At 33.9% G+C, this 24,811-nt stretch overlaps 1 protein-coding gene across 9 annotated transcripts in view; it reads left to right on the forward strand.

Moving 5' to 3' along the window:
- Positions 1-24,811, forward strand: part of LOC140140861 (uncharacterized) — a 253,129-nt gene that overhangs the window by 212,324 nt on the left and 15,994 nt on the right. For 8 of the 9 annotated variants that reach the window (XR_011857321.1, XR_011857322.1, XR_011857320.1 and 5 more), the window contains one exon: positions 21,777-21,861. Coding sequence is in view for 6 of the 9 variants with exons in the window: in XM_072162606.1 (XP_072018707.1) it covers positions 21,777-21,861 (85 nt within the window). In the remaining 3 variants the exon portion in view is untranslated. Of the gene's footprint in view, positions 1-21,776; positions 21,862-23,200; positions 24,296-24,811 lie in introns of those variants that run through there. The other variant, XM_072162611.1, reaches the window with a different exon arrangement.

A 24,811-nucleotide genomic window follows, 5' to 3' on the forward strand; every position in this document is an offset into this window, starting at 1 on the left:
CTATGTCATGAAAACGCCAGCTATGGCAACACCCATATGGCTTAGAATAACACTGACCATCCCAGATGATCAAATTGAATATGAAATTAACTTTCTTCCTATAAAAAGATATGTTCCGTATGAAGGTAGAAGTTTCATTTTCATATCTTTTAACTTAGGGCGAGACTTGTGTTGAATTTGAAAAAAGGAAAATATCTGGCAACACTGTATAAACTGATGTTTTACCCCCCAGATCAAAATAACTTTTTCATAAGGCCAATGTATCATCTCAACATGACAAGGTCGATGTTTCTTTCTTTATTGTAGAAATGCATTTTGGTATTTTTATGACTTTATAAAAAGTTGAAAATATCCACACCTCACAATTAAACCCCAATTATGGCAACACCCATGTGGTTTATCTGGCAACACTGTATACACTGATGTCTTACCCCGCCCCCCCCCCCCACATCAAAATAACTTTTTCATAAGGCCTATCATCTCAACATGACGAGGTCGATGTTTCTTTCTTTATTATAGAAATACATTTTGGTATTTTTATGAAAAAGTTGAAAATATCCACAAATCACAATAAAACCCCAATTATGGCAACACCCATGTGGTTTAGAACAACACTGACCATTATAACTGATCAAATTTGATATGAATAAAACTCTCTTTCTAATAAATGTTCCTTGAAAGGATGATGTTTCATTTTCACATCATTTAACTTAAGGTGAGATTTGTGTAGAATTTCGAAAATAGGAAAATGTCTGGCAACACTGTATATACAGATGTGTTTTCCCCAAGCTCAAATGTAACTTTTTCATAAGACCAATGTATCATCTCAACATGCTGTGGTCGATGTTGAAATTGGAACACTACCATATGGTTTATGAGCTATACAAAGTTGGTATATTTTCATACTTTGAAAAAATTGAAAACACCCCTATTTCAAATAAATGGTATAACCCACCCTGACACCTGGTGATTATTTTTATACTTTCATTGCGGCATCTAAGGTTTGACCTATTCATACCTTATAAAGAAAAAATTATATATATATATTGTGTATATTAGTAACACTGGCTTCAAAACTTGACAATTTGACTGCTGAAAAATGCAAAAATTTTGAAAATAGGCCTAAAATTGAAATTTGCCTGTTACCATGGCAACGGGGATTTTTTTCCGAAATTTATCCCATGTGTGTTAGTTTGAGGTCAAGGTGCATCAAATATGAAAGTATAAAGAAAATCTATTTTTGACCGTGGCAACTCTATTCTCAAAAATAACAGATGGCGTAAAGTCTATCTTAATCATGTTAATAAACTTTCCGTATTTTTAATAGACTTTCCCGTACTTCAGTAGACTTATCGCATCTTTAAGTAATATACCTTTTCAGCAGCTGATCGGAAATCTGATGAAATTTGTTCAGTATCCAAATATTGAATGTTTATGAGTACAATGGTAAGAAAAAGTTTCATTCGGTGAAATATGGACTGTTCCATTCAACGAGGCTTTAAATGGAACAGTTCATATTTCACCGAATGAAAATATTCTTTCCATTGAACGAATTAAAACATTCAAAATTTGATTTATATAACTCATACATAATTCCTTATCTTCCACTTAATTTTATAAATCACCAGGAAAACAAAATAAATTACAAAATTATATGAACTATATTTATTTTAGCAGCGACACCCACACCTATAATTGGCGAGTCGAGGTGGTCATCGCGTTTGCTATACGCACGCGTATTTCATTGTTGCCATGTAGCTGCGCGTGAGTGCAATGGAAAATTGACTGTTGCACTCGCGCGGAGTGCAATAGTCTTTTTAAATAGCCAAAATAATCAATAGTAATTGACCAATCAAGTGACAAGAATCTTTGTATGAGAAATATACGGTGCGTAAATCAAATTACATCGCGATACGTGATTGGTGCCAACAATCATACCATGCCACGCGATCACCAAAAGCTCTATCGCTATATAGTGTGTCATTTTCATATCCACGTACTTTGTGCATTACTGGACCATCCTGGACATACTTTCCTGAAACACAAAACGCGTGTATAACAATGTGATTCTGAAATTATGAGAATCATATTTATGGTAAATTTGTTTTTGCATGTGGTATAACAACAAATACTTACGTGCGATATAATATAATAAGTGAAACCATGGTGCGTGCTAACCTTTTTATTAAACTTTGGACTTTCAAATCACAATGGCTGTTGTTATTATTTTTAATGATTTTAATTATTCGTATAAACCATGTTGCATTATGAATCGTGATTGTCTTTATATTTGTTTTACTTAAGTATAGATTGGTCAGTTGTCATAATTTAGCCTCTAGGCGAAAGGAACAATGATTGTTTTCTTATAGGAAATTGAAGACATGAGGGAGGATTAGCGGCGAATGTCTTATTTATTTATGTATTGTTTTCATGCTTTTATAAATTCCAAACTTGCACACAGACTAAGTTCGCAATACAAGAGCTGTGTGAAGTTTCAAAATATTTAGGTTTGTACTGAGAACACAATGGTAGGACAGAGCGTTCTGAGATATTTTTATTCAAGGTCATACAATAATAATATGTATGGAATACGCCACAAGCAGAAGAACGACTTTCACTTATGCATTTACATTACTATTGAGAGTTCCAATTTGCATAGAATTAAGCAAAATACAAATATAAACAACAAAATAAAGATTAAATATATTCATAGATAAAGCTACAACTAAATAATTTATGATTGTGAAGTGGTTCTTGAGAATGTCGTAAACAATGTAGATTTTTATTTTATTTTAGTGATTTTTATGAGCATGGAGTGACGTCCTTAGGGACTTTTAAAGTGTGTGTGTTTTGACTTCGAAATGCTAGTTTTTAAGATCAGCAAAATATGAGCTGGGATAGAGTAAGCTTACACTGGAGAGTAAGGCATGTTGTTGAATACATAAATAAAAATTCTTAAGGGAACATTTTGGAAACTTTTATTACTCTATGGATTCATGTTTATCACATGTTTATTTTAAGGCTCTTCCAAATTATGGTACAAGACAAAAAACAGTATTCTTTTCCTCTTGTGCTGTATGTGGAAATGATGTGAAAGTCCGTATAAAATTCAAGTTGTATATGGATCAAGTTAGAACTGTATTTATCGTCAATGTTCATATATCATATTTTCAAAGTTTAAGTTAAAGAATATTTTTAGAGTGGGTCTTTTTACCAATGATCTTCAATCTAACAAAATAATATTCAGAAAAGATTAGAGTTGCTACTATTATTTCAAGTCATACACTCGTACGTGTAACTCGTCAATATTGCTGTGTCGGAAGAAGAAAATGTAAAAGTTAACAATATGCCGTCAAGATTTCATATCAAAATTCATAGAGTAGGGTACAACTAAATCATTCGTGATTATGAAGTGGTTCTTGAGAAAGTCGTACATAATGTAGATTTTTCATCAAATTTTCGAGTCAAAATTTTCCTGCCAAATTTTCCCGTCAAAATTTTTCCAAATTCTGAGATTGTATTTGGAAGTTATCATGGTTATCAAATCAACCAATCTTTTGACACCTTTTGGGGAACTTTAAGTTTTGACGATTAGTCTCTCAACAATCTTTAAATATCCCTAAAAGATTGTTGAGAGGCTAACCTTCAAAAATCTCACTTTTCGACAAATAACTTCCAAAAAATACAAAACGTTTGACACCTGTTTCTTAAGATTCAATTACGTTATAGCCTCCGCTGAAATGATTGCCAGATGAAGCAATGCTTTGGATTCCCACATAAAGCAACTTGATATGTAGGTTTGCTTTGGGTTACTGTACATATTGCTCATGTTGTGTGTTAGCAATGGGCATATAAAGTAACTAGCTCGTTTGCATATTTGGTTTCATTGGATAATAGCAAAAAGTAACTTTTTGTAGCTAGCAACGCTCAATTTTCATGAAGCACAGTATACGCAATACTTAGTATGACTTGCCCACTACCTAAAACACTACCTACATACCAAGTTTGATGGAAATTAATCGTTGCTTTCTAAAAGTGATTACACTTTTTGCTATTATCCAATTAATAGATATATGCAAATGCACATTTGATGACGGCATGCATGAGCAAATACACCCCCTATACACTTAATATCATAAATACTATGTGTTGACACTTCCGACATTATCCAGCGTATTATTCTTTATTTTAATTTTAATTTTGTTCCACTTAATTATTTATTTTTCTTGCTAAGAAGCATATCCGAGGGTGTGCTTTTGCATGATTAAATATGAAAAATAATGTTAACTCGTGATTGGTACATCTTGGTGCGCCAATCGCTGGGGATGGAGGACCTGTTCCCTGTTTAGTTATCTTGAGAGGTGATAAGACGTCCCTTTGAGAACATGAAACTGAATGCAACAGCACGACCTGTGTGTCGATAGAGGCTATTGGGGATAGTTGCATTGCATGAATATCATCAAAGTTTACTCCAGTGAGTTTCAAAAATGTGGGGGCACATTTTTGTTGTATGAAAAGAAATGACATATAGCTCAAACTTTTTGAATTCGTTAAGTAAGATGAATACAGTGCAAATCAGTTAAAATTTAAAGAAGTCGTGGAATGAAAAAATACAATTAAGGAAAATGAAAACAATGGTTGGATTGAAATTGATGTTGCGTTTGGTTCTTGATTTAGTTTAGAATCCAGAGGGTCTAATTAATAAGAAATAATTTCAATTCATTTAATGCAAAGTGAAACGCCTTCATGGATGCATGTCAACGCGCTTTACCTCAATTGCAAACTACGCCCAAACTTATCCCAAGAATATCACACTTGAATATTTCCGAATTATCTGCCTCTAAAAACTATTTTGATTGGTTAAAACGAGGGTTATATCATGTATTGAGCCAATCAGAGACATGTTAAGAATAGTCAGTAGGGACGAAGGGGATCAACCTTAAAGGTCCTATCTAGAAGCGCCATTTCAGATTTTTATTGGTTAATCAGATGATTATATGATGTTATTAACCAATAAGAGACACTGTGAGAAAGGCACTAGTGCTTATGGGGTTAATGTTTGCACATAATTCCAAGATGCGATGAATAATAAAAGTCCCATATTCATTTCTTTAGTTTGATTTTTGCTCACAAAAATATAATAAATTAAAAAGAAGAAAACTATTGAGATTTTCCAGAAACGGAAATAACAGTATGGTTGAACGTTATCGAGTAAGCTTACTCGCGTTGGATTGATATAAAGTAAAATTGACATGAAAAGTTCTATGCACTTGAAGCTAATTAACCTTATCATCACTATACCTGTTGAACTAAAATACTCATCTACTCCTATTTTATACCTCATGTCGCTTGCTATTATGTTCCCTTAGACGCATGCGCATAATAAACAGATCGCCAAATCTACACTGACAATAATTTTGATGTCGTTACGGGGAAAAAGCAGTTAAATTCAAATTTTGTTAAATTTAAGGATACCTTTATTTGGAATATTTTTGTCACATTTCAAAGATTGAATGTATGTCAAGAAGAAAAATTTATCTGATAAACACAATATTGTCAGGAAATTAATATTTCCTTTAAAATAATGAACAATAATGATGAATACTATATTGGGGTAATCAATCATACCTTTGATTTACGAAGCCCACCTTATCTGTACTACTGTGGCATATATTTCTCCGTACTATCAGAGGGTGATAAGAAAGTAAAGTCCATCTTTGATGAGTTCCCAGCAAACACAAAAACGTTTTTAAAACGTTTTAAATAAGTTATATTTTGGGTTTGGGTTTAGGTAAAAACGTTTTAATAACATTAAAATGTCGGGTTATATAAAGGTCATGAAATCGTTTTAAAACGTTTTGTATGGAAACACACTACAACAATATTTTTAAAATGTTTTTTACAAAACGTTTTAATAACATTTAAATGTCGGGTTATATAAAGGTCGTGAAAACATTTTAAAAACGTTATTGTAAATATTTTGGGCAAACATTTTTTGCAAAATATTTTTTCTATTTTAAAATAACATTCTGTTTAGAATGATTTGTACCAAGTTTTCAAAAATGTTTTTGGAATGTTATTAAAACGTTTTTATACCCTTTATATAACCCGACATTTAAATGTTTTCTGTAAAACATTTGTGTTGGCTGTGCAGTAAATTACCAACAAATGTTATTTAATGTTATGAAAACGTTTTATACCATTAATGTACCCTTTATATAACCCGACATTTAAAGGTTTTCTGACAACCTTTTATAACCTTTTGCGAATGATGTCGAAAACGTTTTGTGTTTGCTGGGTTGATAACAAAGTGTCGGAATTCAAATTAAGTTGATTTTCTTTCAAATATTTTGAATTCTTTCAGACTTTACATAATCTGAAAATGTTGCTGTTTGTAACCAGTAGATTACGCATTCTCTTGCTTCATTTTTGTTATTCATTTCTCAAGGTTGTTCAGTTTCTTCATTTACTACACTGAGTGATCTTGTTCCTTTCTTCAATTCTTTGTGCTAAATTCTATATATGCCTCTTTCTGTATTTCCTTTATTGTTCTTTTTTTCTTTCTTTTCTTTTCTTTTCCTTTCTTTTCTTTTCTTTTCTTTTCTTTTCTTTTCTTTTCTTTTCCTTTCTTTCTTTCTTTCTTTCTTTTCTTTCTTTCTGTATTTCTTTCTTCCTTTCTTTCTTATATTTATCATTCTTCTTTTATTTATTTATTTATTTATTTATTTATTTATTTATTTATTTATTTATTTATTTATTTATTTATTTATTTATTTATTTATTTATTTATTCATTTACTTATTATGTCTTCACCTCGTCCATCCCATTCTTCTTTCTCTATTTTTTTCTCTACTGCAGTCAATCGTTCCTTTATGCTTTCATTGCAAAGTGTTCAACAAGGCTGCAAGTGAATGTTTTGATGACCTTTTAGGACGCCTCTCGTCCTTCAATGGGAGTTTTCTCACCACTATAAATGAAATGTTAAACAAACCATCTCAGGAAGCGCAACCTGGAGTGGTCTCCCTAAGACGTGAAGGAACTGTTTCCTTATCAAGCTACTGGTGTTTGTTATGTGCGCGAACGTCCATTGCTAAAATGTTGACGATTTGCTTTGAATTAAAACAAAAATTGCAAGAAACATCTTGGGTTAGAAAACACTAAAACTTAGTTTAGATAAATCTATTTTCATTCAAAAATACAAAACCTTCACGTGGTACTACTGCAATCGGGCTAATGTTTAGAATGTTAGATGACAAAAACATGTGATTGGGTACGCTATCCGATGTCTGTTTGATATTGACTGCTCGGTAGCGACAACCTGTTCAGTCTTGCTTAACAGTGTAGTATTTCTGGTAGAGAATCAACATCCGATTATAAGATGTCTAAATATTATTAGTAAACTCATGTATGTGAATTGGTGTGACAGTTTTTATGACATTTTGAAGTTGAACTTGGTTATCAACAAGATTACGATAAAGACAATGGACTTATTAGCCTGCCCAATAACCCAGCAAACACAAAACGTTTTCGACATCATTCGCAAAAGATTATAAAAGGTTGTCAGAAAACGTTTAAATGTCGGGTTATATAAAGGGTATATTAAGAGTATAAAACGGTTTCATTTTTTGATAATCTACTGCTCAGCAAACAAAAATGTTTTACAGAAAACGTTTAAATGTCGGCTTATATAAAGGGTATAAAAACGTTTTGATAACATTCCAAAAACATTCTTGAAAACTTGATACAAAACATTCTAAACAGAATGTTATTTTGGGGAGTTGATAAAATATTTTGCGAAAAATGTTTGCCCAAAATATTTGCAATAACGTTTTAAAAACGTTTTCATGACCTTTATATAACCCGACATTTAAATGTTATTAAAATGTTTTGAAAAAACATTTTAAGAACATTTCTGTGATTGCTGGGTTCAAATATTTTAACATAATGTTATTTAAGTATTGACAAAATATTTGGCAAAAATGTTTGCAAAAATAGTTTACAATAACATTTTTTGAAAACATTTAAAAATATTGCTGTAGTGTGTTTTCATACAAAACGTTTTAAAACGTTATCATGACCTTTATATAACCCGACATTTTAATGTTATTAAAACGTTTTTACCCAAACCAAAAGCCAAAATATAACTTATTTAAAACGTTTTTAAAACGTTTTTGTGTTTGCTGGGATGCAAGCCATCTATGGCTACGTTATATGTGTTATATCTTCCAAAAGTAAGGTATTCATGTACATCGGGCACAAAAAGAAACTCGTCAGTTATGGTCATCCTTGCTGGACTTTGCTTTCTCATTTAGTGAAAATCAAACAAGAATTGACCAAGATATGCGCCTCCAAACTCTCAAACCCCAAAACCAAAGGTTGCAATTTTAACGATTCAATTGTGCCTGTTACAGTGTGTGCTTTATTGATTGGTCTGTGGTGCTTGTGTGCAATACAACGATGGGCTCCCATTGAAAATCGTTGAAATTGCAACTTTGAGGGTTTGGAGGGGTTTGAGGGTTTGGAGGCGCATATCTTTCGATTTTCACGAACAGGTTGTCAAATGAGAAAGCAAAGTCCAATTAATAAAATGTATATTTCAGAATAATCCAAAATTATCAGGTTGTTGAACAACAAGGATGACTATAACTGACGATTAACTTTTTGTGCCTGGTGTAGTATAATGTTATACTGAAATTGAAATGTCTTTGGAAAGGTACGACCGTGCTACTCATTTTCAAACAACCTCTAGGTAGTAATTACGGTAAAGGGCCAATGCATCCGATTTTCTTTTTGTTCCATTTGGTGTTGGCTGATGTAGATCAAATGCATTGGGATATGTTGGGCCAAGTAATTACCGCCAGGCGCCATCCCAACAGATCAGGATTAGGGTTAGTTTAGAGATAGGATTGGAGTCATGTATATAGGTGTTTACGAGATTAGGGTTAGGATTAACGAATGATCCTCCTAAAGTTGTTGTTCCCGTTCATGAGCAGCGTCCAGTCAAGTGGTGTAGGTGTTGGGATGAAATTTTCATCATACACCGATTGTTTTGCTTGCCATTAGCAATTCAAACCAATTACCGATTTAATTAAACTGTGTTTATTCTCATGAAACATTACCAGAAAACACGATGTTGTCTAAAATCACTAATGGATATATAAATTAATGCAAGACAATGTTACGTAAATCAGTTATACAAAAGATATTATAATTTTGTATACCCTAAGTTAACAAACACTTTTTCTGAAAGGTTGAATTCTCGTTATTCACAATAAGGGCGCCCTCAGCGGTTTGCGATGTAATCGTGATGTATCATGGGAAAAGGTCGACATCAAGTCCGCGCAATACGAATATTACCATGCTATTACATAGGAACACGTGACAATATTTTTTAGTTTGTCAATATAACGGTATTACACGCAAATCGATAGAGAAAAAATTAATTGTGCACATTTCAAATCACATTATTAAGTATTATTGAGTATCGATTCGCGTGTAACACCTTTATTTTGACAAACTAAAAAATATTGTCACGTGTTCCTATGTAATAGCATGGTAATATTCGTATTGCGCGGACTTGGATGTCGACCTTTTCCCATGATACATCACGATTACATCGCAAACCTGCTGGCGGCGCCCTTATTGCGAATAGCGAGAATTCTGTAAACAAAGTTATGACCTTGGCATTCTTTTGACATCTTTGAACACCGTACTAGCGTGCTACGTACCTTTTCACATTAATTATAAATCTTCTATTTTTTTGTCTCTCAAGGCTGTTATTATATTGAAATATTTATCAATGTGTCAGTAAGAGACAAGTTCGCAGAAGACGTGTTCTTGAAGACGGTTAATGGATCAGTATTCTTAGAAGGATGGTCCGATTTCATCACATGCAAAGTTTCCATCTCTGCTGAATGACCTTGACTCCCACTAAGTTATAGTGCTTCATTCCATGAATTTCAATCCTCTTTTATTATATGAAATTTAAAACTGTATACTTGAAGATCTTATAGAATACTATGTAGAATTTGGTGAGGTTTCTGTGTCCAAGAAGCAACGCCTGAGCAAAATGTAACCGTTAACACATAAATAACAAATGATTATAACATTCATGACAGTAATGAGATGAGAAATTGCAGCAATTGAGAAATGTCAACATTTGGGATTTTCAAATTAAAAATAAAGTAGATAAAGGGATGATTGATGTTCATTATTCTCGGTGTTGTACAGTGAACCGTAAAAGTCTGAATAGAAATGCCTTCAAAATAGATTGTATTTGCGTTTAATTATGTGCATACAAAAAGTAATCGGGACACATATTATGCCAGCCAGTGGTGTCGTATGCCAATATATTTCTTGTTAAGGTATAAATTGCATCAGATTTTGATATAAAGTGTAGGATACGAGAGTGGAGCAGAATCTTATATTGCTCATGTACATTGCCCTAGCGTAGCTATTACCCATAATGTTGTATAAATGTAGGTATTCTAGCCACTTTCCAGAAGAACTTAAGTATTTGGGAGTTTTCCAAATTGAAAAAACAATTGATAAAGGGATGATTGATGTTCATTATTGTCGGTGTTGTAGAGTGAACCGAGAAAGTCTGAACAGAAATACCTTTACAATAGACGTCGGTCGCATCACATACTGGTCTATCTTGAAAAACACGCATTTCGAGAAAATCGCAATTGAAAATCTTCGTATGAAGTTAACCTTTCTATAATTTAATTAGACTATGGATTTTCATGAAAGTGGTTTTAAATTAAAGCATATACCTAACAGATTTATTTAAGTGGAATCTTTAATTATATTTACGTATGCAATATTGCTTAAAACTACACTAAAGTTGTAGTTCTGTATGTGAAATAATTAATTTCCCGATATCGTATTTAAAGTGCGTTTCATACTGGTCTATCTTGGGGGCTATCTCGATTTCGCGAACAATCATGACAAAGACGTGACTTTAGACGCATCACATACTGGTCTATCTCGAGATAGACCAGTATGTAATGCACTTTCAATACGATATCGAGAAATTAACGATTTCACATACAGAACTACAACTTAAGTGTAGTTTTAAGCAATATTACATACGTAAATAAAATTAAAGATTCCACTTAAATAAATCTGTTAAGTATATGCTTTAATTTAAAACCACTTTCATGAAAATCCATAGTCTAATTAAATTATAGAAAGGTAAACTTAATACGAAGATTTTCAATTGCGATTTTCTAGAAATGCGTGTTTTTTCGAGATAGATCAGTATGTGAAAATACGTATTTTGAAAAAATCATAGATAGTTTAAATTTAACATTTTATAACTAATTATCTAGAAAAATTGAGGTCTGTAATTTTGTTGTATTGGAAGAGCTCCGTAAAAAAGAACTATATACCAATTTTCTCAAAAAAGTCAAAAATTCAAGATAGACCAGTATGTGATGCACCCGACGGATTGTATTTGCGTTTAATTATGTTCATACAAAAAGTAATCGGGACACATATTGTGCCAGCCATTGGTGTCGTATGCCAATATATTTCTTGTTAAGGTATAAATTGCATCAGATTTTGATATAAAGTGTAGGATGCGGATGTGGAGCAGAGTCTTATATTGCTCAGTGTACATTGTCCTAGCGTAGCTATTACCGCATAATGTTGTATAAATGTGGGCATTCTAGCCGCTCTCCAGGAGAACTTATATATCCTAAAATATCCAAAATGTGATACAAATTGAAGCAAATTGTAAAAACTCCTTACTGCTATTTTATTTAATTCTACAGTTTGTGAAACTTTTTGAGGCCTGTTTAGTTGACTGGAATATTGAATATACATTAGCACATCATATTGTGAGTGTGTGACAAGAAGTTAACTCCATGAGCACTACCTGCTGATCTAACATTGCCTCTAATTGGTCAATTACATGATATCTTCATTTTAATCACCAATTAGAATGGAGTTTTGCAAATAATTCACCCCAAGTTTTTGTGTGATAAAATTATTCTAACAATGTTTGCTGATTGGTCCAATTGACCAATAAGGCAGGTAGTTCTCATGGAGTTAAATATCTAACCACAAAGCTGCAATAAAATGTTAGGTGATCAAACAAAATTTGTATTATGTTTCTATTTTTTGAGGAACACTAATTTCTCAGACATTCTGAAACAAACAAAATTGTAAGAAATTATCATGTACCAGTGTAGAAAGGTCAAAGTTGAATGTGACCAACGTCTCATTTTGCTCCTTAGCAACAGTGATTAAGGAACATCACATAATCACGACACACACACAAATAGAATATCAAAATATTATAACAATACGTAATTGACATGATTGACGATGCAAATTTAAAACTCGTATTGAAGATGCAAATGAGCCGCTGCAACAAATTCATCCGCTCATCAAGACAGAATGACACAGTCATCAATTTTATGTCAAGTTCATTATGTTTGATGGATTACCTATGGTTTTTTGACATTAATTTGTAGGTACATAAAACATCATGGAATCTCATGATCAATCACAAGAGTTCATTATGAATAAAACACACAAAAACACAGGAAATGAGAAAATAAAAAAGCAAGAAGATAAAGTATGAGAAAGGTATTTAACACAAGTCTCCACATACATAAATGACAGCCAGTGAATAAAAATCACTGACCATCCAGGATTTGAATCTGGGACCTTCGGATCACCGGACTGATGCTCTACCAAGTGAGTCAGATGGAGAAGAGCAGTGATTTTATTATCTATAGGCTAATGATAGGCCTTCAGTTCAAGAAGATAAAGGTTGTTCAAACATTTAAAGCCATATTGTAACATTTGCTGATTTTTTTTTCAAAATTCTGTTTTTATTTTACATGATTGTTATGTACTTCAGCAAAGTAACATATCTTGCAAAAATCAAGACTTTAGGTGTTGTAGTTTTGTCAAAATTCGAGATTTTAAATCAACCGCAGCAAATGTCGTTTTATAATTACGACGGAAATATTAGTCGAACGCTTACACGATGTGCATAACACAGTACGTACATGGCGTGCAGGCAGTCGCATTGGCGACATATGCGCTGGTATTAAATAGCGATTTTTCTTTGTATTGCCTCGTCTGTTAGAACCCAAATTAAAAGAGAACATATCTGACAGTGAAACCTAACATTTTATACCAAAAAATACAATCTTATTTCTTGTGGCTTTAACTTAGGATGACGAATTGTGCCACATTATAATGTTACGTGTGAACAGTGAGGGGATATGATGTACTGACAAAAACACTAAACAAACATAAACACGGAAGTTCAATTCTCTGACAATAAAGTTAGTCATTTTAAATATAACGTAAAGTGACAAATTAAAATAACGAACTAATACAAAATAAAATTGGCTTAAACATTTCTCCATGTTTTAAGTGATAACGGAATAATATGAAGATAATGGAACGAAAATGAGACGCACGTCATCGTCCTTCCGGTTTTGTATTATGATAAAATTGCATGAATATTTCATACTTAGGTTATATATTGATCAATAACCCAGTTTTTTTTATTAATTTATCTGTTTTTAAATAAGCATTGAAATATGTTTCATAAGCTTCCATTAACATTAGGCTATTCCATTTCAAATCCACACTACCCCTGTGGAAGATTTAGCTAAAGTCTTATACAGAGGAAGTACGAGTTTTGATTACAATAGACAATTGGGTAGCTTCCATTTAAAATACTCACTCCTGCTGTGGAAGATAATGGTAAAGACATAATACAGAGGGAGTATGTGGTTAAAATTATTAACCCTCACCAATTACATTTGAAAAACATACTCCCCCTATGGAACATATTTCCAAAATCTTCCACAGGGGTAGTGTGGATTTCAATTGGAATAGCCCATTATTAAGGTGACACTGTCCAGCTTAGATGACTGATTTCATGTTTTTATGTTTAGTTTGTTTAAAATACTTAACTAGAAAAACGTTTTGCCTCGTGTATTACCTGCTGCTCCCTGAAGATGCTCAGAACAATGATTAATCCGGCAGTACTTGGCGGAATGGATTCCGATGTCTCTGTAGTGTATTTTCAATATTCTAGTCAGTTTGCAGCAAATCACTTTCAACGTTCTTCTTTAAAATGAAATGGATTTTGAGATAAACTTCTAATAGTTTCAGTACTACTCCGGCAACTCAATGGTTATGCGATCATAGCATTTTTTTTCTGTTTTGGCTCCTAGTTTTTGTTTTATCTCTGTAGAGCCCAAACTTTAACTTTGGATCTTTTTGCTCATGACTCGAGAAGAACAAGACATAGATAGGTCAAACTATACATGTTCAGAATCTGAGAGATAGACCAGGCGGTTCTCGAATGAAGTATGATCAAAAACTATTATGCTGTGGTATAATATTGTAATCACAGCTCTAATGTCTTGCATTTCATTAACCAGTGTTAGCACAAGAACCATAACATCCACAACAGTAGGAGCAATAAATTTGAATTCGGTAAAAAGTATGGAATAAAAAAGAGTATTCCTAGTCACTCAGAGTATAATTATGTTGAATAAGTATTATAAACCATTGTAGGTATGGTGTAGTAATGTCGAAGCCAATAAGCAGGCGTTCCAAAAACATAACGCCGTTACGACGCAAAACATGATTGCGAAACTGTTATTATTTTATTTTACCATAACCTGCAAAATCACTTAAGAGGATTAGAACTTGAAAGACTCGTTTGTTTCCGCTAAAATGCTATATTAATGATACAAAAGCGCGGATGTCTTAAGTAAACTTCATTTCCAGCTTTAGACTTTAAGTGAAGCATTTGATAATTAATTTTACCCGTCATTGCTAAAGAAAACATGTATGACATGATGGTATTATCTATGCAACACTTACGCTAAGTAAATGGAGAATCAAAGAGTCGTCGCATTTCGGCATGTACTGTGCGTTATATGCCACAAAACACACGGCACTTGAAATTGAAATAAATAATCATTGTATTTGTGTACGTATGTGTACATTAAAGGCCCTTTCAGTGATTTCACAGGAACATTAAAAAAATGGAAATTTGTCAGAGTTGCTTAGAAATAAAGAATAAGTCTACAGAATTTCATTAAACCACTTTTCCCTGAATACATCGACAAATTAGTCAAAAAACAGAAGTTTTAGAAAGGTTTTCTACTTCAACTCAGATCGACTCGAGAAAATCGAGATTTTCGTACAGTGCGCCACCAATCGACTGGAAAAACTTCCTAGTCCAGTGTTTCTAACACAGGGAAGTAGAGTCTAAATTGATTTAAAACAGACGCTTAATTTTTGTAGTAGAAAACAAAATAAGCAATTAAACATGTTAAAGGTCACCGAGGCAAACTAACGGTCAATTCAAATATGAAAAACAGTTAAAATTGTGTATTTTGTTTAAAATAGTAGCTACTGATGTAATAAGTAGTAGAAACAATACGCAACGCGTGTTGGTACGTGGAGAGTGAGCTTCTTTCGATCTCGAGTCGGACTTTTTGTACTGTCAGTATCAAAAGTCCAGAATCATGCAAATGCTTTATTTTGTCTAAAATACACGGCTTTCGACCGAACCACTAGCAGGCTATGTTAGCACATCTATGCCAATTACAAAGGTACCAAAATCTGAATTTTGATGATTTTACGATCGTCCGGATGAGCAAATCACTGAATGGGCCTTTAATCATCCATTAAAACAGTAAAGACATGCTACCTTCTAAGAGATTGTGAATCTATAGTAGCATCTTCTTTATCATGTATGTTATTATTGATTTCAACCATATTGGACTATTCCAGTTGAAATCCATACACCACCTGTGGAAGACATGATGTTAATCTCTAACATACAGCGAATGTACCGAGTTTTGAGTACATCGTGTAGGATTTTCCTTATACAGCCTGTTTTTAAAAAAAATGTGCAAGTTAAAAGCGCCCTCTATGGCAATTAGAAAATACCGTTGTGACACGCTTACATCAACGTCAAGGGCATAGTCTTAGCTCTCAAATGCCGTTTGGTTTGTTCAATTTGCTTGTTTTAATCTCGAGATATGTTTAGTTAACAACGAAAGGGTAAAATCACAATTATAAAGAGCTCCTTCGTGAAAAGAATGCATCAATTATACAACAATAAAAATAGTTTTTACTGTTTTTACTGTTTTACTGTGATCAAAAGAGAAATAGATATTTCACACTCTGCTGTAAAATTAAATAAATGTACATGTCAATGATTTTATCATGGTAAATACTGTTTTCTTTGTCACTCAAAACATGTTAAAAGACAAACAAATATTACAAACTTATAGGTTAATGTGCACGTATTACTTGTTGGGAGAGAAATTAGACAAAATAATGCATGCGCGCTGATGTTGATGCGTCTTATGCACGAGCCCCGAAGGGGGAGTGCATTAAACACATCAACATCAGCTATCATTGATTTACATGTACAGCCCTCTTCCGTAGTAAAAGTGGCACAATTGTGACTTTCGTTGTTAACTAAACATATCTCGAGATTGAAACAAGCAAATTGGACAGAACAGCATTTGAGAGCTAAGACGGCGCCCTTGACGTTGATGTAAGCATCATGCCACAACGGTATTTTCTAATTGCCATAGAGGGCGCTTTTCACTTGCACAACAGCTACCGCACAAATCATGTTCCATAACATTATCGTATACACCTGGTATATCGGCAGTGACCCCGAGTTCACACTTGCAAACAATGTGTGGCGAACAGGTAGCTCAAGCTTCTGTTTTGATAACTCTTGATGCTGAGAAGAGTTTTGAATGTCCTGCGCGCATCCAAAGCATCACGAAAAGGCTGCTACTTCCGGTAATACAGTACACAATTTATCCTCGTGTGTTTATAGTGCAAATATCTCGCGCCAATCCTTCGATTAAGTGGGCAAGTTTCCGGATAATTTCTGACCGGATAGAATTTATATGCCAATCTACCGTACATCTGCTCCAACTATAAACACGCTGATAGAGGGAATGTGAATTTCAAATGGAGTCACCCATTCTGGTAACCTCATTTGAAATTCACACTCCCTGTGTGGGAGATTAAGGTCATGTCTTCCATAGGGGGTGTATGGATTTCAACTGGAATAGTAAATTACTGGACTCCGTCTGTTTGTTCGAAACAACACTTGTTCGACACATTAAACCGTAACACCAACCCTAAGCTTCACTACCCTAATCATAACCCTAATCGTATTGACCTTTTCGGTAAATCCCATAAGCCTTTGCGAGTACACCTGAGATGTCGTCACTTGACGTCAGTATGCGTTAGGCCGATGCGCACATCGTTTAGCGAACATCGTTACTGCGCAATGCAAGTCGGGGTGACGCCAAACGACGATATCTCGCAAAGACTTATGGGATTTACCAAAAAGGTTAATTGAAAATCATATACGTCATCCGGTCATTATTGATGAGTGTCGAACAAGCGTATGGAGGAATGCGAGATTGTCCTCTCTTATGTCATTATGGTCGGACCCCCCATTCCATTGCCTTAAATGGGAGATTGAGGTCATGAGGTTATCTGAATAAAGCGACTGCATCTTCAGTCAAAAGAGCTCAGATTTCAAAGGATGGGATGGAGCACCTGTCCTGCCAAACTACCATTCACTTTGATTGCAGCAAGATTGTCATCTATATTATGACGTCCTTATGGAGGTATTCTATTATCTAAAATGAGAGATTGAGGTCACATGAATGAAGCGGGTACCTATCCGGCCCGCCAAGCATTGTAGCACGATTGTCATCTATGATGTCCTTATAGACCAAATCCATTGTCTGAAATGGGAGACTGAACCTACCTACTATTGTCAATACAGCTATACAAAGGCCGTGTCCTCTCACATCACCATTCACATTCACATTATTCTTGCCTAAAGTAAAATCATAACACCTGTCTTGTTATTTAAATGTAGATACTGTTAACTCTATAGAAGCCGACTGATCCACACTCACCCTGTCTACGAAGTGAAAGAAAGTATCCGCTTGGGTATTGTCTTGTAGATACTATGTTTTTACTTAGGAGATCAGAAAAATAGAACTGATAAAGTAGTTGACATGGATACTGTATGTTCCTTATAGATTGTATTGTATTAGGTCATAGCCCTTTTTTGAAAAAGTTAAGTTCGTGAACAAAAACAGATAAGAGAAAAATTGCTAGAGCTAGGCAATAGACATTAGGCTTAATGTAATGCAGAATAAAAAGAAGAGTGTTGTATTTTAGTCACAGCTTTAACTCTCTACTTACGAAGGGAGTACGGCTCTCCTAACAAATGCTTTGCAGGTACTAAAAAGCTCAAATAAACCTGCAGTCAACTCGAGCCAATCAAAAGTCCTTCCTTTCTGCTCAGTTTAGCGAATTATTAATATTTTCAACTCACAACGCTCCGAGAGAATAACCCTATCCCTAACCCTAAATCCTGGACCAATAACTCTAACCCTAACCATAGTGCTCCAGAAGCGCAATGTGCATGTTAACTCAATATTTTGCGTTTCAATACTGGCGCAAAGCATTACGGGGAGTCTGGACATGCTTGGATTATGTAAATGGTCAACACAAGAAACCAAGCGAGAATGTATAATTTAGACACTGGTGTTGTGTGAGTGATGGAAGATAAGCAAAATGGTAGACTCGATTCATTTGATAGTATTGTCTGGCCAATAAAGGCGCTAAAACGTGCGCAATGTCGTATGCTAGCATGCCAAAAAGTAACCATTTGAAGCAATTGTTATTGACTTAAACCGGAAGTTGATCGTGCTCTATCGGCGCGAAGCTTCTCTTGTCAAACATTATTAACCAATGACTACTAATTAAGTTGAGTTTTATCGCAATACATATGGTTGGTGCGGTACTACTCCTAAATAAGTATGGGCAATTTCGTAACAGAATACGGTTTTTTCATTGCAAACAAAATTATAGACATCAAACCACGTGAAAACAGGGTATAGGCTCCTCATAATTACGAATATATCATTAGACGACGAAAAAAGAAAACCCTGTTCTGCGGGCCCGACCGACCCAGATTTTCCAAAATTTGGGAAACCAACTTTTCCTGTACAAATGAATGCCGACCCAAATTTCGAAAATATCAAGAACAAGATTTTTTCGTCGCCTTATCTTATGTTTTATTCAATAACGAATACAAGTTTTAATTACGGTACATCAGACACACCCAAACGTAATAGACTGAAATAAAAGTAAGCTACAGGCGGTATCAAAATGATTGGTACCCATCAATTTTGATGTATGAAAAGCTTGTCTCTGCCAAGTGCAACATTAGATACTCTTGTAATATCCAGAATATATAGTTTATGACTTGTTATATACAATAAATCTACAAATTAGTAGGATGTTGCTTGGTTTATCAGATTCATCCATTGGCAATGAAACCTGACGAGTATCAATCATTTTGATACATCCTGTAGACTCTTCTGGTGCGCTCAACTAATGAAATAGAAAATTTGCAATATTCTGTAATCCTTCTAGCTGCAGACAAAACAAAGCACTGATTTTATTCATCAGTGGCGGAGAGGTTTTTGGAACCGTTGGGCACAAACGTTTAAATTGAATTGTTGACCCCAAATTTGTTTTGCCCAAGGCGCTCAAGAATCTGTAAAGAAGGGTGCTTATGTGTTTACCGACAAACGAGGACACGCACTTGACATTTCACATTTACACCGTGGACAACTCTGCACAGTGGGACCGTCTTCGGTTTTGGAGATCTGCAAACGACCACATTTGCAGATATGCAGATATAATGCATTTGCGAGATACGCCCTCTATTGTGCATTAAATATACCCTCCGCGGTTGCTAGGTAATATGTACACAAAAAATGGCCAAACTATGTCCTCGTTATGTCGATTGAATGCGGATTCAGACATCCCCGTCTACATAGTCCTAAACTTTGTCCAGGTTTGGAGGCGAACACCCGTAGGGGGGTGTTTAGGGTGGTGTGGCGGATACCAAAAAAGATTTTTAAAGCACCGTTAGCACATATAAACCAATAGGCCTTAAATGTTACACATTTTGAACATAATCAGGCGAAAAGAAAGAAGCGAATCGCAGATTGTACAAGCGCGTATACAGAACTTCAGCAACCGGGGAGGGGAGGCGAATTTCTGTGTGAGCTTGGAAAAGATCAAAAACGTGTAAATATAGCATATTGAAGCTTAAATGGTCAAATATTGTGTCAATATAAATTTACTTTTTTTAAAAGCTGAAATGGTCAAATATGAAATTAATTTCGTAAAAATCACATGCTCACAGTCGTTTCTCTTCTTTTTTTCTCCAATTTCGGGGCGCGCGCGCGTCCGTTTAAAAAGGGTTGTAATGATATAGTATGGTTCTTTCCACCTGGACTTGTTGACCCATTTTACTCGGGTACCGATAATCTGTGATGTACCGAGCGAGTGTCCCACTGGCTGATACATGTATTCCACAACATATTAGAAAAGTAAAAGTTATTGCATATATTACAATTAGCCATTATCTTATTTAGTATTTCACCACCTCCATGAGAGGGCTTTTGGTGGGTCGTCAAAATAGTATTTCTGTTGTTTTCAATCATAAATATTTCAATAATATAGAGGGATTTAAAAGTTTAATTCATAGAAGAAATTTATTTGAAATTCAATCTACTTATAATGAGATATAAATATGAAAATACTCCTCATCCTTCCCAGAATTTCCCCTGCTCTATAAAGTGATGACCCTTCCCTATTGTGAACCGTTGTTAAATCCAATCATAATGCACGACTTTACTTTCAATAACCGGTCTGCATTTATTCTTAGAAGTATGTTTTAGCCTCCGTTTAATGCTTTTGTATGTAGCTTTGTATTAGCTTCTTTTATTTTATGTTTTATAAGCCAGCATTTAATGTTTTTGCTTTATTAATGTTACTAATTGCTACTAATATAAACTACTTAAAATATATTAAAACACTTTTTGTGTGTGAAATATATATAGCATATAGTATAACATATACGATACGATCAAATTAGTGCATGACAAAAAGGAGTAGAATAAATATAAACTGGAAGTCGAAAGTTGTATATACTTTTAGAACATTTGGGTAATGTTTACACAACATTAGTTCAAGAATGAACAACCCCGCTGTTGGGTGAATCATTTATGCATGTGTTATCTCAATGGAATGTTTTTAATGCCCAACAGATGAGTTGCTCATAATTGAACCAACATTGGGTAGAAATTACGCAGTGTTTAAAAGTGAACATCTTATATGTTATATGCTTCAGAACCGCAAACCTTACCCTAATTCTATCAACAACCCTAAAAAGATGTAGAATAAACCATTACCGTAGCCCAAACCTCAACTCAGCTTTCCTCTTGACACGTTCCTGGAGCATATAATCATTGTACTATGTACGGAGCAAACATTGTTGATGACATCTCAAATGGGCTGTTCCACTTGAAATCCACATCCTCCCTTTAGAAGATGTTAGAAATATCTTTCACAGGGAGAAATTGGTTTTCAAATGTAATGAGCACATTAGGCAGCGCCATTTTGAATTTCATACACCCTCTGAGAATGATTCAACCTGAATATTCCATAGGGTGAGTTTCAAATAGAGTTGGCTAATGTAGTAAATCCATTTGAAATTCATACTCCCTCTGTGGACGATATTTGGGAGTCTGGACGTTAAATGGATTTGCCCAATAGGTCATCAAATTAAAGAATATCTTATCCACGAATAGTGACATAAAATAATCCTAGCTGTCTTTTCTTTTCCCCCTTTTCTTTTCATGCAGTGCCTTGATTATGGAACACCCTGTAAAGTTAACTTCATCGGTGCCCACGACTGCTGTAAAAGATTTGGGTGTTACGGCCCTGCTGGTAAGAATCATGAATATTCATTATAAATTGAATGAATATTCATTATGTGCTTGTACCATATTTCTATGCGTGCCTTGTTTATAAAGCTCATAATTTTTCTCAGTTTTGATTAATATTGTAAATATACTTAGAAGCCAAACTAAAGTAACCCTAAATGTCAAAATAGTTCTGTTAAGTTAACCTTATCTTTTTGGCTCAACAATTTGCACTTACTTGATGTGAAGTGGTATAAAGTTATGCTTCCATAACATACATAAAGTGGCCTTTTAGTTGTGTACCTCTGAAATTCTTGTATTTGTGGGCACAGAATAATAATACAATTTCAAGGTACCTAGTCTCCTAACTAAAGTGCTAATATTAAGTACCGTTAAGGTGTTATAAGTGATAATATTGAGCACTTTAGTGCAGAGTGATAGCGCCCTCTGTTCTTAGGCAGGCTGATGATAATATTAGGGCATTCTTCCCAAACAAATGTTGCGCCACGGAAATTAGAATTTTAACGTACGAATACAATACTAATTATACCAATGCTATAGAGACGATACCAATGCTACAGTATATAATCTGAAAGCTACTTGTTGCAAAATCGCATGTCTTAGCAAAACAAAACTTACTATCAGACACCATGTTTCAAATCTGATTGCTATAACCTTTGACCAATGTATTGCTAAATATAGGTCGTTTCTACACTCACCCCTTGATAACTCTCGTAGACTAAACTTGAGTATGTACTATGCGAATGATTGTATTACAAAAAGAAGTTTTCATTCGAAAACTTGAGAGTTTTCCTTTCATGTTTATAATACCCGGTGTAATACGTAAGCTTTCAACACAATATTCTAAAATAAAAATTTAAGTCTGGTTCATAACATGCAAAACAACCATGATGAAAGCATATCTTTGGCGTCTAACCTCCAAATGGCTTTTGTAATTTATTGCATAACGGTCACATCCAACGTGAATGAGAATGTCGAAAAAAGGCGATGTGTTCGTTTGGATATATCTAATTAATCAAACCATTACATTGCTGTAAAATGCAATGTTACTTTATAGCACATATTCAAAAAGTGTTTAAAATGACAATAAAGGTATTGATGGATGTACATTATTTTGTTTTATCTTAAAGTCTTTGGTGTTGAAGGCTTGAAATCTTTTAATCACGACTACACACCTGCATGATTGCACTGAATTAGTAGCAAATACGCATGCCCAAATGAATGCCATATCTTTACCAACTCTTTCTCTTTTAATATACTACTCTTTTGCATTGTGTTATGTTTATCTATTATATTGATTTGCTTAATTTACTTATTTTATTTCGTTATTTTTTCTTTACCAGGTAAACCATGTAAAAACAACGATAACTGCATATGCCAAAGATACAACCAACTCAGCTTTCTCTATCACTGACGTAATCCATCATTTTAATCATTCCCCGAATAAAATTAATAATGAAAAGACACTGGATTTGAATAATTATGGGTTTGAATAGCGGAGCCGTTTGAGAATACATGATAGTACATTATCAGCGCGATCATTTTGTATTTTATGCAAATCTTTGTAATACCACATGCAAACAAATAAGGTCCCACAATCCCATGTTTAGAAACATATGAGAATATCTTTCCATAGTCTAAATGGAATAAGCACATTGTTAAACATGATCCAAAATAGTTGACATAGAAATGAACCTTGAGGTACACCACAAAATTAACACTGTGGCATAAACCAAGGCAGAAGAAAATATAGAATAAACCAACTCAATACGAAGTATTAGCTACATTATTCTGGCATACAAATGCTGATTTGATAATATATTGTGTACATGGATTCTATATCCCAGAAGCTTTCACAGTTTTTAAAACGTTTTAAACAAGTTATATTCTGGTTTTTGGTTTTGGTAAAAACGTTTTAATAATATTAAATGTCGGGTTGTATAAAGGTCATGAAAACGATTTTAAAACTTCTTGTACGAAAACACACAGCAACAACATTTATTTAAAGGTGTTGGAAAATATTTTGTCACACTTAAATATATAATATTATTTTAGAATATTTGTAGTAAGTTATAAAAAATGATTTTGAAAGTTATGAACACGTTTTACACCCTTTATATACCCTTTATATAAACCGAAATTTAATGGTTTTTAGCAACCTTTTCTTACCTTCTGCGAACAATGTCGAAAACCTTTTGTGTTTGTTGCGGCATATTGTACATATCATTTATTTCTCTCTGGCTGCTCCGCTATATTTCAGAACTTCAATAAATCATTACCTTCGTTCAAACCCGCGAAACTTAACTGTTCCAGATATGTGATATTTATCGCTGGCGTTTATTCAAAGGATCAATTTGGAACTCGTGAGTCCCCAAATACGCAAGGAATCAGAGTTATTTATAAACTACACTAGTTAGAAGCCCAAAATCCGACTACAATGGAACTTTTTTTAAACTGGAAAAAGCATTGAACATTATGATCAAATTTGGCCTTAATAAATATTTTGAGACAAATATCGTTTCTGGATATCTCAATTTCACGTTTCAAGTATTTCTTTAATATACAAAGTTTAATGAAAGTACAACTTAAGCCCCAACTTTAATACATAGGTCATTGTAAATTACCCTTGTGGCTCCATAGTGTTTTACCTATTGTGTTTTGTGTTTGTCAAATTCAGTTGTTTTAAGTAGATTAAAAGGTATATTAAACACCTATAATTATGTAGTATGACCTCATTCTTAATAGATAGAAACACAATGTAGTAGTACTACAAACGATGAATAGTAATTGTTTCACAAGGCACTTGCAAGATCTTTTTCGACAGATAACGCTACAAACACATTTTATCTTTGGTTTACGTCAGTGGTACCTTCTTCTGAGAGAATTGAATCGAAAAGTAGCTGTGTAAAGTTTTACGTTGTTTTCTTGTTTACATATGCATGATGTACATAATC

Source organism: Amphiura filiformis, chromosome 19 (assembly GCF_039555335.1).
Source record: "Amphiura filiformis chromosome 19, Afil_fr2py, whole genome shotgun sequence".
Lineage (NCBI taxonomy): Eukaryota > Metazoa > Echinodermata > Ophiuroidea > Amphilepidida > Amphiuridae > Amphiura > Amphiura filiformis.